General features: G+C 34.3%; 1 protein-coding gene across 1 annotated transcript; it reads left to right on the forward strand.

The window, feature by feature from the left end:
* Positions 1-228: 228 nt before the first annotated feature.
* Positions 229-864, forward strand: LOC131164572 (histone H4). The gene has a single exon (XM_058121864.1). The coding sequence runs from the start codon at positions 343-345 to the stop codon at positions 652-654; it is 312 nt and encodes a 103-aa protein (XP_057977847.1). The 5' UTR covers positions 229-342; the 3' UTR covers positions 655-864.
* The last annotated feature ends 13388 nt before the right edge of the window (positions 865-14252 follow it).

Genomic DNA, 14252 nt, shown 5'->3' on the forward strand with positions numbered 1-14252 from the left:
TGCCCATGATCTCGTTTTCGTGAATACACCAAATCAGTAAATCACAAGAAAAAACATAATCCGCGAAGCCCAAAGTACCCACTCCATCGACCGTCTGTTCATGTATAATCAACGGGTAAAAAAATGCGAACACGCTACACACGGATCGTGATTTCAACCGTCGATTAAGACACATGTCGGACGGCCCAGATTATTTATGGGCTTTGATATTGCGCAAGCCGTCCTAATTTAAGTCCACCCGTCCTCCGACGGTCAAGCTCATTGTTTCAGAGAGAGAGAGAGAGAGAGAGAGAGAGTTATAATTTTCATACGTGTCTCAAAAACCCTAGGAAGCTCTTGAAAATGTCCGGCAGAGGGAAGGGAGGCAAGGGCTTGGGAAAGGGCGGAGCAAAGCGTCACAGGAAGGTTCTGCGAGATAACATCCAGGGCATTACGAAGCCTGCGATTCGCCGTCTCGCTAGAAGAGGTGGTGTCAAAAGAATCAGTGGTCTCATTTATGAGGAGACCCGTGGCGTCCTCAAGATCTTCCTCGAGAACGTGATTCGCGACGCCGTGACTTACACCGAGCACGCGAGGAGGAAGACGGTGACTGCGATGGACGTTGTTTACGCGCTCAAGAGGCAGGGCAGGACTCTTTATGGCTTCGGTGGTTGAACTGGTCTTCTCTGCTCTGTGTCTTAAGCTGTAAATGTTAGATTTGGGTTGTTTCTGAGTTCCGATGTTTTAGGTTGTTGTAATAGAACGTATGCTAGTGCTTTTCAATGTAAGGAATGGTGGTTTCTCAACGCTAAATTCTGATAGAAGTTGTTGAGCGTCTAGTTCTTGAAATGACATTATTTAAGTACGTTTCTTTGCTGTGCTAAATGCGATCTCTGATGATTCGTTTTTCCATCTAGAGAAATTTTGAGGCAGTACGAAAACGATGGGGGATTGTAAGTAGCTCTTCGTTCGGAGTTCCATTGCTTGGATATTTCTGGTCTTGGTTTTGGTTTTAGTTATATCGATTTGAGCTGATTTTTATTTTTTTGGAAAATAGAGCTTCTTCATTACAAATGAAGAGATGAGAGGGTAGGGAACTTGCTATAGTTCTCCAGAGGCAGTTTTTGCTACCTAGTAAGATTATTACAATTGCTTTTAATAATCTACCTAGTAAGATTAATGCAATTGCTTTTAATAAAATTAAAGTAAAATCGTAAAGGTTGTTGTTGAGAACTCAGATGTCATGAGGATCGGTGATGATTCCTAGAAAGAGCAGGATTTGCTTTTGATATTATCAATTAGTCTTTTGAACTCGGACAGGATTAATATTCTATTCAGATTAGTCTCTTCTGCTTGTATAATTGTTTCCTGGACAGCCATTGCCTCAGCTTTAGTAAGCGGCCGAAGTCTAAAACTCTATACCACACGACGCATACATGTCATTCGTAATCTTCTCAAAATTGTATCTGTAGCTGTAGTTCTAACATAATCTTGATTAGAAGTAGCATCACAGCATAAAATTGCATCAAAAAATTGAAAGGAAAATCCAATGTATCAAAGTTTTTGCAAATGGATGATTTTGGAGGGAATGTTGGAGATGGGAACTTGCCTAATTAACGGAACTGAGTTTGGGTGGATCGGTAGGGGTTAAATGGGTTGGCTTTGGGTTGATGGATCGTAAATGGGTGACCTGTTTTAAAAAATAATTCATATGTTTTATTTTTTTCATAATTTTTTAAAAGTTATTAGTGTTCATTGATATTGATGAAGTATCAAATTTGATTAAGTGCTCAACTTATGCACATTATTTTTAATTGTTGAGTCTTTATGTCTCATATTATTTTTCTTCCTGCTTATGTTTGTCTGGTTTTGAAATAGGTATGGTCGTTTAATTTGAAATCAATACATTGTGGATTATGATTCTGTGAGTTGTAATTTATCATTTGAGTTAGCATTGATATTTTTGAAAATTGTAGCATCATGGCTGGTAATTTAAATTGAACACTTAGAGAATATTTACATCTTGTTAGGACCAACATCCCATCATGCATCATCACATCTTTGAATGTTCACAAACCTTTATTGTCACATTTTCATGGGATGAAATTTGAAAATTCTTATTTGCATCTTAAAGAATTTGAGGAAGTATGTTCTATATTTGTAGATCAAAATTGCATTGAAAAGATGATTAGATTGAAATTGTTTCCTTTTTCTCTTAAGGATAAAGTAAACATATGGTTAAATGCATTGAGACCAAGGCTTGCTGGCACATGGCAAAAAATGCAAACCTAATTCTTCAAAAAGTTTTTTCCAATGCAATAAACCAATGCTTTAAAAAGGCAAATCATGAATTTTGTTCAAAAGAAAATTGAAACTTTTTATCAACGTTGGGAAATTCAAAGATCTTTTAAAAGCTTCTCCACACCATGGTTACGAGGATTGGTGTATTATTAGTTTTTTCTATTAAGCTTTGATACCTAGGATGCACCAATTTGTTGAAACCATGTGTAATGAAAATTTTTTTTAATGAAGAATCTGAAGAAGCATTTGTTTATTTTGATTATTTGATTGGAAATGCTCAATCATGGGACACCTCTTGTGTTTATGATTGAACTGAACCAGTGAGAATCATGAGTGGGGGAGGTAAGTATACGTTGAATGAGGAAGATGATTTGCATGCTAAATTTGCTTTACTGTCTAAGAAATTAGAAGCAATTGAGTTAAAGAAAGTGCATGCAATTCAGGGCATCTCAAAGCAAGAAAAATGTAATATTTGTGAAAATAATAATAGTCATGTGACATTCGAGTGTAACGACCCTAAAAATAATAACATTGTAAATATAACACATATATTCTCATAATAGCTCCGATACCAAAATATAACAACCTGACACCCTAAGTGGCCGCAGGTACACCTGTCCATAATTCTTCCCACACAAAATACAGTGGAATACAAATATACAAACTCCAAATACAATACAGGAGCTCTACTGTTCCTTCAAATACATACATATTTTCCTACAAGTCCATAATTACATCCCTCAAGACACTAAGTATACCCATTTATAGAATCGTGTCTCACAAAAGAAAACTTACCCTCAACAAACTCTAATCAACCCTGCCTTGGAGCGCTCTAAGCTTAATTTCTAGGATTTACTGAAATGTTAGGAATTATAAGAGTGAGACACATTTCAGTAAGACGAAATAAATTATTATCAGTGTGTGACAACATGGGTTTTAGTATTCCAGAAACACATCCGTTAAATAATTAACTTTAACTAATAAAACATGTAAAGTTGTACTCATATATATATATATATGGGACATTTATACATCTCGTCATATAATAACCCCACATGACTAGGTTGTGTGGTCCGAAAGCGGGACTTAGCCATGGCTGGCCTACCACCAGGCTAAGTCAAATTTAATGCGTCTGTAGTACGATTTGCCTACTGCAGCCTAGTCCAGACCAGGGGCGGCAAACATCTCTTTGCAGGCCAAATCGACACCCACACTAACAGTAAGAACCCGAACCATGGTATGTGGATTAAATATCTGAAAGAAGGGTAAAGTGGAAATTTGGGCAAGCTTCGTCGACGAAGTTCTTTTTGTTCTTGGCGACGAAATTCAATGTCTCGTCGATGAGGAGATCTCGAGGGATTTCGAAAAATCTGAAATCTCGGGCTCGTCGACGAGGCCACCGTCTTGTCGACGAGGGTAATGGCAGACTCATTGACGAGGACGCCAATTCCTTGACGAGTCCACCCGAGTCAAAGAATTATAAATATCCAAATGGGTTGCTTCCAAGCTAAGTTAGCTTAATATCTTCACTCTCTCTCTCTAGAACTCAAAGCTCTCTCTTTCTCTCTTGATTTCTTCGCCGTTCATCACTGGATTCATAAATCCAATGTTACTGCAAGGATCAGGGAAGGATTCTCTACGTTTCTAGCAGATTGGAATCTCGTTTTGAGCAGTTTCGGGTTTCGGGCCAAAACCGAGTTAAGGCTCGATTTTCGTTTCTATTTCAGAATATGTATAATAGTAAGAATTGTAAGCATGTATCATATTGTAGTTTGTGGGTTTTGGAGTCTCAGTTCGTAGTTTTAGGGACCGTAGAGTTCATAGTTGAAATTCGAGTTAAGGTAAGGAGATTCAGTTTATATCAGTTATTTTTTAAATTGGGATTGGTAAGCTTGTAGGCTATGATCATATGTATGTTTTGGTATCTTATTTGGGGAAATATATCGGGTAAAAATACGGTGGGTTACAGTTTTCAGAAAAATTGGGGATTTCGGTATCATTTCTGCTTTGTTTGGAAAACCGTTTGTTTTGTTTAAACTGTATTATTGAGATGACTGTTATCCATATTTGTATAAACTGTATACTTGAATTGGAAAACGATATGATTTTCCGTAAATCAAATAAGTGTGGTATGTATGGTTGTATGTAATTGTTCAAGGTATTTTGTAAAATAACTATGTGGCAGCTAATTATCGTACGCTGATGAGTATAGGAACGTGAGTTCCAAAATGATTCTAGGTTTTGTGAAATTGGCTAGTGGCGGCTAATTATCGTATGCTGCGCTATGTACTGGTGTGAAAACCGTGGGTGAGAGTGTTCGACTTTATATTCGAGGGTGTGAAATATCACTACGTATTCCGGCTGGTCACCGAGGGGTATGAGCATCACTGTATTGGCAATGTAATCACCGTGAAGTTTCAGGTTTCATGGAGTAGTTGCGTATTGGCAATGTAATCGCTGTGAAGCTTCAAGTTTATAGAGTAGTTGCGTATTAGTGTGAGCTACATCGTATTGGCAATGTAATCGCTGTGAAGTTTCGGGTTTCATAGCGTAGTTGCGTATTAGTGTGACGACACTTACCGTATGTTTTGGGTATCGTATGTACTTGAATGAATTTGTGAAAATACTGGAACTGTATGAAATTGTATGGAAATGTTTTCGAACTGTATCATATTGTATAGTGTTATGTTTTACGTAAAATAACATTGGTATGCCACATACTAATATAGTATTTTCACAATTATTCTTTACTCAACATCCTTAAAATCATAACGACATAAAACATAAAACATATATATTTACATCCAAAACGTCATCAACATATACCCTGTTTCTTTATATTCCTCAAAAAGATTAAATACCCTCAAGCTCCCTAAGCCCGACCTCGAGGATGTCCTGAAAAAGAAATAATCATATTCGGGTGAGACACATCTCAGTAGGTGAAGAAACATATATATTAAAACAGTGTGTGACCAACATGAGGTAAATAAGTATCATTTTAATTATATTTGCAAATCATTAACATAACTCTAAAATCATTTTCTGAACCTAATCAAACACATGCAGAGATTTAGCTCACGAGATTACCCAAGGATAGGGGTGATTACCCGCCCATACAAGTAGCACTCTTCTGTTCTGATACTTAGGCAACCCTGAGGTCACAACTAAAGCATACCAGGGCACTCACCTTACTCAGTAAGCCCTTAAGTGTTAACTTGATCTAGTACTCACACTTTCAACAATAGTTTACCAGTAAAGGCCCTAAGGATAGGAAAATCTACCCTCCTATACAAATAGGTTCCCTTTGCCCTAGTACGTTATGCAACTACTGCCACATCTGAAACTACTAGTGCACTCGCCTTTCTCAGCAAGTCTTCAGGCGAAGAGTTTGCCTCGCCCAATCCTAACATGTTCTACATACATAGATACTTCTAATATCATAATACTTTATTCCTTTCTGTCATTCTTCATTCATACACTTTTGTCATGTTCATAGCTTAAACATTGCATTTCGTTTCACTTTAAGTGACTATTTCCTATTTACTTCGTTCACATTTGTCATTTCATTTCATGGTCATTTCATTGCATAACATTTTGATTTCATTCCTTCATATTACAGCCGCTCTTTAGCCATCATTTGTTAGTTTACATAGAAATGCGCTAGAATCTGCTACAGTTAGTCCACATAGAAATGCGTTAGAATCTGCTAACATGACTTTCAACTGTCATACATTTATATGGTTGCATTTAACATACATAGACAACATAATCCATGTCATATTTTATTCATAATACTTTACTTGCTTAACCTGCATCTCATACATTTAACATATATTCACAGAGAATCTTATGCCACACAATTTAATAGTAATTTCATACATATTCCTATAAAATAGGCCAACCCAGAAAATTCCTTTTAACTTTCATCCATTTACTTTCACATATACATAACTATATGAACAACCTTAGGTTCAGAAATCATAATTTTTACATGGTTGACATTTTATACCCATTTAAAAACATATATACATAAATAACACATAATCCATTTTAATTCATGAAAACCTGATTTAACATATAAATTTCCCCCTTACCTGACTTCAAACTACGCTGGTAGGATCCTCGAACCGATACTTGCAGTGTTCACTTGGACCTTGAATCCAAAAATCCTAACTTAATTAAATAAATTTCAATTAACTCAAATCTAAAGAAAAACACCTATTTACTACTTCTTAGGCTCCAAAAAATATTATTCCTTAAGAAAATCCCAAAATAACTCACCCTGATTTTGGGATGTTTCCCAAACCTCTCAAACCAACGATCAGCTCCTACAGCCTTGTAGAGAACGATCCTACGAACCTCGTGGCGGTTCCGAATCGTCAAACTGGGGTCAAAACTGGCTCGAAATCGAAAAGAGAAGGCTAGAGATTTGTATTTTAGAGGGAGAGAGTGAGGGTTCCCGAGTTTCTCGCTGAAAAATGAAGAACTCCTTATTTAACTCTCTATTTATAGGCAAGGGTTCGTCAGCAAGGAGCTGGATTCGTCGACGAGCTTTAGAAGGATACTCGTCGACGAAGACAGGACATTCGTCGACGAGGCCTGTTTTTCCTTCTAAAATCCTTCCTTTTTACCTTATTACCCATTAACCCATTTCATTTATTATATTTCCTAATTATTTTAAATTTTGGGTCATTACAAGCATGCACATAAGTAGTCGCGCTGTGAAACAGTCGGAGTCAAGAGGAGGGACAACATCTTGTTGGTGAAGTATCGTGAAAACCACTAGAATGCCAAATGAGAGATGAATGCCAAAAAAAAAAAAATCTCCACCCAAACTTCTTAGAGAAGCCAACAAAAGCAATAAAGTGTTGGAGTACTTTTTCAAGACATGGGCCCCACAAAGAGGGACACCCAACAAGTTGGTCCTTCATCATCTTGGTTTTCATCACTTTCCAGTATTTTAATGAAGTTCCTTGATTGAACTTGCCCTTTGCTACTCATTTCTTTCTTGAAGCCCTAGAATCGTTTGCTCTTGGCTTAGGAGTATGATCGATTTCTTTCCAATATACATGTCCGCTTTTGGATCTGAGATTATGTCACATTGTTCATCATTGCTCTATTTGCATGGCATTCATTAAGCCTTCTTTTGGATTCCTCTAGGATAGTCAAGCTTATATTTTCTAAGTAACCCATGTAGCCACAATTGCCACAAATCTTATGTATTTTTTTGTTGAAATACTTTCTAAAATAATCAATTTTGTGGGTTTTTCAAAATCTTCCATTTATGAATTCTTTAAATCTTTCATGAGGAGCATTTAATGCTATGTGGGTTTGTCCCACATTGTAAAGAGTGGAAAAGAAAAATTCATTAATAAATGATAAGGTAGAATAATCTCTTAAATTAATCTAACGATCAGAATAATTGATTTTCCATAATGTCTCAACTAGGGCGCGACCAGAAGACCTAGGAAGAGAAAGAATTGAAAAAATTTCAGACTGTATTGACCAAGGCTTGACCAAGGCGTGACCAGGTTGATGCCTAGTGTGACCAGGTCAACGCCTCGTCGATTTCAAAAATTTGCTTCGTGAATGGTCAGATTAGAATAGATGTAACCTTTCAAAAAATGTATAATTCTATCTATTTAAAGACAGAATTAACTCCAAGAATAATATAGAAATATTCAATCATTCTTTCTTTCTTTTTCTCTCATAAGGATCTTACAAATTATATTTTCTTCAATCCTGGGTTATGTTTTCTACAGATTTTGAATTCCAGAAATTTGTTTAGATTCCTCTAAGGGTGTTTGTTATCAGTTTTTCGTTTGTGTATAACGCAACTTGATATTAGATTATATTCTAAGCTTCATTGTATCTTGAAAACGTATTTGCTGACTCAATACACACCGATTTGGTGGGAGCAAATAACGTTTTAAGTAAAACGACAATGTAAAGTGCCTTGAAGCGTTTTCTGTTCTGCAGCATATTCTCTATTTGTTTTTCTACATTTTTTTGCATCTAAACACAATCCATTTAAGTCTTTCCATCTCTCCCTATAGCTTTTGTATTCTCCTCAGTAGCAATTCCGTCTTATCGATTTGTACCTTCCTAATGTCAAAGAATTACCCTATAGCCACAAATTTTCAATATTTGCTCAACCTTTTTTTAGAAAATCACAGTTCATTTTCATATTTTCTTCACTATGGTGTGGTAGAAGGAGCTTCTGCTCCTTGTCCATGGACAGGTCATTCATTTCATCTATCCAGTTTGAGTTGCTTTCTATTTTCCTAAACATTTTGTGAGTGAATATTCGTCCTTCTATAGAAATGATTTGAGTATTTCAAATACAAGCCAAATAGCCATTTGTGAGGAATGAGTAGAGCGTTTTGGGTATTAGAGAGAGTAGGAGTAGACTAAAATGATGTGAAATAAAGCAGTAAGAAATGATTTAAAAGCTTTTAAGCTAGTAGAGGAAAATGTCCTTGATTTATCAAAAAGCGGTTCATGTATTTTGAATATCTAATTTAACTACTCCTAAAAGGTGAAAGGCAAAAATTTGGTAGTCCTAAGTGACAAGTGTAAAGACCTGGAAATTTAAAAGGATTAAAATAATTTGAAAAAAATAAAAATAAATAAATAAAAGGAATGGCGTGGGAAAAAGAAAAAAAAATTAATTAAATTAAATTAAGATAAATTAAATAATTAATTATTAAATTAAATATTTTTACATTGGATTTAAAAAAAAAAAAAACCTAATTGAAATAAGAGAATATATAAAGTAATATGAAGAAAGAAGAAAGAAGAAAGAAGAAAGAAGAAGAAGAAAGAAGAAGCAGGAGAAGAACAGGCACGCCCCTCCCCCCCTCTGCAAATTTTCCTACGTGCCTGCACGTCCGTCTCTCTCCTCTCTCTCTTCAATTTCTTGGTGAGTTTGCGACGGATCGAGAAACGGAAGGTGCCATTGGAATCTTGGTTCCACTGCCAAAATTTCTATTGGAGCAGATTTTTCATGGAAATGACTAGGCACTGCTCTTGGGGAAAGGTAATTTTTTCCCATTTTCTCAATTTCGCCGTTAATATGTGTTTAAATCGACAAACGGACACCACCACGGGGTCCTAGTCATAGTCATCATTATTTTGACGTAGGTAATTTTTCAATTGGGATTTTCTTGACCCTACTCCAAAGCAAGAGTGGGATTTGAGAATTCGGCTAAATTTAAGGGTATTATTATTTATTTAGGAATTATGACCCTAGGAAATATTTAAATAATATTTTATTCAAGAATAATTTATTAGAATTAGGAATTTAATTTCAAGGTCCGGGTGAGCGCCGCAGGTATTTTTCGGAGTCCTTGTTGGCGTAGTTCAAGAAACCAGGTAAGGGAAAAAATATATATTAAATCTGAATTTTTATAAATTTAATGAAAAAATAAATTGTGTTATATGTACGTGTATATGTTTCAGTATGGGTAAAATGCCAACTGTGAAATTTTATTTCCTTCAAGTTTAGGGTTGTTTATTAGATATGTATATGCGAAAATGAACCGATGAAAGTAGAAAAATATTTTTAGGACAATCATATAAGAAATGAAAGATATTTTCAGTATATAAATATTAAATGTTAGTTGTCTTATTTTACAGGCAGTGTATGAATTTTATTACTAAATTGTGTAGCATGAGAATCTGTGCAAATATATGTTAAATGTATGAGATGCATGCTAAGTAAGTAAAACAATGAGAATAAAATATGATATGGACAATGTTGCCTGTGTATGTTAAATGCAACCATGTAAATGTAAGACAGCTGAAAGACAGCCATGTTAGCAGATCTAGCACACTTCTGTGTAGACTAACTGATGACAGCTAAAATTAGCTGTGTTAGCAGATCTAGCACGTTTCTACGTAGACTAACTGATGATGGCTAAAGACCAGTTGTAGTACGAAGTAATGAAATGAAATGTTATGCAATGAAATGACAAAGGTAAATGATGTAAATGGGAAAGAGTCACTTAAAGTGAAACGAAATGCAAAGTTAAGTTATGAATAGGAATGAATGCGCATGAATGTATAATGATAGAAAAGAATGATGTATTATGATAATAGAAGTATGTATGTACGTAGAACAAGTTACGATTGGGCGAGGCGGACCTTTTGCCTGAGGGCTTGCTGAGTAAGCCGAGTGCACTAGTAGTTACAGATATGGCAGTAGTCGCATAACGTACTAGGGTAGAGGGAACCTACTTGTATGAGCGAGTAGATTTCCCTATCCTTAGGGTCTTTGCCGATAAACTTTTGTATGAACTGTGTGAGTACGAGATCAATTTATCACTTGAGGGCTTACTGAGTAAGGTGAGTGCCCTGGTATGCTTTAGTTGCGACCTTTGGGTTGCCTAAATATCATAGTAGAGGGGTGCAACTTGTATGGGCGGGTAATCACCCCTATCCTCGGGTGATTCGTGGGTTAAACATTTGCATGTGTTTGATTAGGATTAGGGAATGATTTCAGAAATTATTTTAAGGATTTTCAAACGTTGAATATTATGTTATATATAAACTCATGTTGACCACACACTGTTTTAATATATGGTTTTTTCCCTTACTGAAATGTGTCTCACCCGAATATGAATTTATCTTTTTTTTTTTTTTTTTTTTTTTTCAGGATTTCTTCGAAATTGAGCTTAGAGAGCTCGAGGTTTTTATAGCATTATTGGGAGATATAAGAAAAAGAGTATAAACATTTTAATGATGTTTTTGTAGAAAGTAAATATTTAAGTTTTATGTCTTTATGTTTTAAGGCTATTGATTAAGGAATAATTGTGAAATTACTGAATTCTTTTGGGAGTTATGTAGATTTATGGAAATGCAGGTGATGAATGATTTAATATGGATTATAGTTAGAATTAGTAAACTCTGGTATTATGTTATATGGAGATTATGATTATGTTTTCCGCTGCGTATGTTATTTTAATTATGGATTATTAGGTATAACGCGCCGGACCCGAATTTAAGGGTTTGGGGCATTTCAACAAGTTTTAAAATGGCTATACTTTCCTTCAATATTCTTTATTTTAAAAATAAATTCCTATTATGCCCAAACATGTTAGATCTTATCTAAATGTCCTTGAATCCTTGCTACTCCAATTGAATATTATGAAACATCTTTCCTATTCCAATTGAATGCCATGGAGTCTCTAGTTTTGTTTGATTATTACATTATTAATTTTTGAACAGGTTGTGCCTTGTCAGCTTCATTTTGAAATAACGTATTTGTTTCATTCAACTATAAATTGGTTTAGGCAAATGACTAACATACAAACTATTGAGCATTCATTATGTCAAAATTGATAATTAGTACAAAATGTACCTAACATTTGTGGTTTATGTGTTTTAGGGGAATGGAGAGAAAAATAGACAATGAAGAAGAGAGTTCAAATGCTTGAGAAGATTATATTAACAGAGCACACTACTGTATAGGATCCACCATTGTGGTACTTATAGTAGATCTTCATACTTATATTTCTCTTAGCTTTCTTAATAATTTAGTATTTTAATAATCAATTCATTTCACAATTCTTCTTTTTTTAATTTAATTTTAATAATGATGTGCATTTTTTTGCTTCTACAATTTAAATTTGCATGTATTGAGAGATTTTATGATATTACTTTCTTGATTTGATAATATGCTTGCACACAAAATTCACTTTGTTTTTTTTTTTTTCTTTTTACAATTCTTTGCAAATTTTGGAAGATGTGTAATGCCATGAACTCTCCCTTCCTTTTGTAATTCTTTTGTAAACAACGATTTTCTTAAAGCAAATGTCCTAAATATGGAAATGTCTTTTTTTTTTTTTTAAACCTTTTGGTTTAAATCTTTTTAAGGTGAATGTTGGGCTCTTTTTTAACTCGTAAAAATGATGTTTTGGAGGGAACATTCAAAATTTAGTGATTATCTTTTCATTTTTATTTTATTTTTTTGTAATTTCAGGTACTAGTGCATATATTGTGGCAAGTCAATTGCCCATAATTTTTTTTCTTGAATGAAAAGATAATCTAAAAAACATCATTTTATATATTTGATTTTAGGTATTTACTTTATTGTTCATTTTTCTCTTATGTTATTGCAAGATGAGACTCTTTTTTTTTTTTTTTTCTATATTAAATTTAACTGCATCACATGAGTCAGTAATTGGCTTCAATGGCATTTTTTAGATTGGTTTGACACTTCAAATTTATTTAATCATGTGTTGTAATGTTAAAAGATTATGAGAATTGAATTTAAAATCCTTATTATTATTATTATTATTATTATTATTATTATTATTATTGCATAGTATACTAACAATAAATAAATTATATATTATATTTAAAAAAATACTATTTCAACCCATAATTATTATTTTGATTATTTTTTTTAAATTTTGTAACTTTCATTAATTTTGTTGCAGAGTGCTAGGTTTAAGAAGTAACTGTATGGGTATGAGCATTGGTTGCTAAAGTACCTCCATTTGAAGAGGAAAAAAGAAGAAGAAAAAAGGAGATATTACTACCAAACTTTCTAACTCATAGATTATGAAACAACTTTAAGAGAATCTAAACATTTAATTGTGAAGAAAAAATTTCTTTCAAAGTCAAAATAATTAGACACAAATTTTATGTTTCTCTATAGATTAAATATTATTTTATAACTTTTTCTTACCTAATAGAGAACTTTTGGATTAATCATTTAACTGCCTAAACATTCTTATTAATGTAATACGTGTAATAAGAGTGCTTCTTGCCGAACCAATATGCTGTTTAGTATATAAAAAAAGAACCTTCCGAGTTAAAAAAGGAGTTAGAGACACTAAGCTTGTGTTTCTAATCCTCGTAATTGACTTGATATTTCAAGTAGTTTTTAATACTTTGTAATATGTAGTGATTTCTTTTTTAAGTGATTAGGGATTTTTCTTTTCCTAAAATATGCATTTGAAGCCCTCACTACAAAGGACAACATAAGATTTATTTCAAAAATCCCACCTACCAAGACAACCATAAATAAATAAAAAAATCACTTTGCCGTAATGAACATGGAAGATGAAGGGACAAACAAGAACATCAATGACTATTCAATTCACGTGCATCAGCTAGTTAACAATAGAGATTCTATGATATTACTTATTTCATGAATATTATATGTATGGGAATAATTAAGTATGTGTATTTATACAAGCAAACATATACAAAGTGAATGTGTTCTGATTCCATGGTAAGGGTTGGGACCAAAACATGGGCTGAACTAAAAGAAAGAAAAATTGGATCCTAAAAATGCTGTTGGGTTTTAACAGAGAAAAGTAAAAGCAATAACATGGCAAGCCCAACAGGGGTTTGAAAAAAGTGAAGTCATTGCTGCGGATCATGTGAACTCTTATCAAACTCATCACTTCAAATAGACATATTAACCTTATCAGGTGAGTTCCTCATTAAACCCACTATTTAGGGTGATTTTATTAGGTAGAGGCTCCTGACTGGAGGACCACCTAATCTTTTCTCGCTGTCGAGGGCGTCGAGTTGAGACCCCTGCCTATACAATATGGCATAAAGAAATTATGAGCAGCAGCGGCAGCAGCAGCAAAAGCAGACGGCTAGCTTTATCCATCCATATACATTCTTCACGAACCAACCCAATTAGCTAACAAGCCTTAAGATAGATCTCCACATCTGGAATGCTTAGCTTATCCGGAATGTCATTGAATTTTCTTTCTTCATTTTCTTTCTCTGGGTTCAGGTTATTATCTTGGGATGGATGGACGGACGGATGATCCAATTCAGCAGGAGAGTTTTCCCCTTATGCTGCCAGTTTGATAAACGACATATAAACTAACAATTCAGTGGTAGAAATGTTATGCCTTTTGTGGGAAGAATAATCCACGCTCTTCAGGTCCAGGACTAATATGCCCTACTTTTTGTTAAGTCATAATTGCGTCTTCTAACAAACC

This window comes from Malania oleifera, chromosome 9, assembly GCF_029873635.1.
Source record: "Malania oleifera isolate guangnan ecotype guangnan chromosome 9, ASM2987363v1, whole genome shotgun sequence".
NCBI classification, from domain to species: domain Eukaryota; kingdom Viridiplantae; phylum Streptophyta; class Magnoliopsida; order Santalales; family Ximeniaceae; genus Malania; species Malania oleifera.

What these genes read in the sequence shown, in the direction of transcription:
- LOC131164572 (XM_058121864.1), top strand. Translation starts at nt 343, where the DNA reads ATGTCCGGCAGAGGGAAGGGAGGCAAGGGCTTGGGAAAGGGCGGAGCA.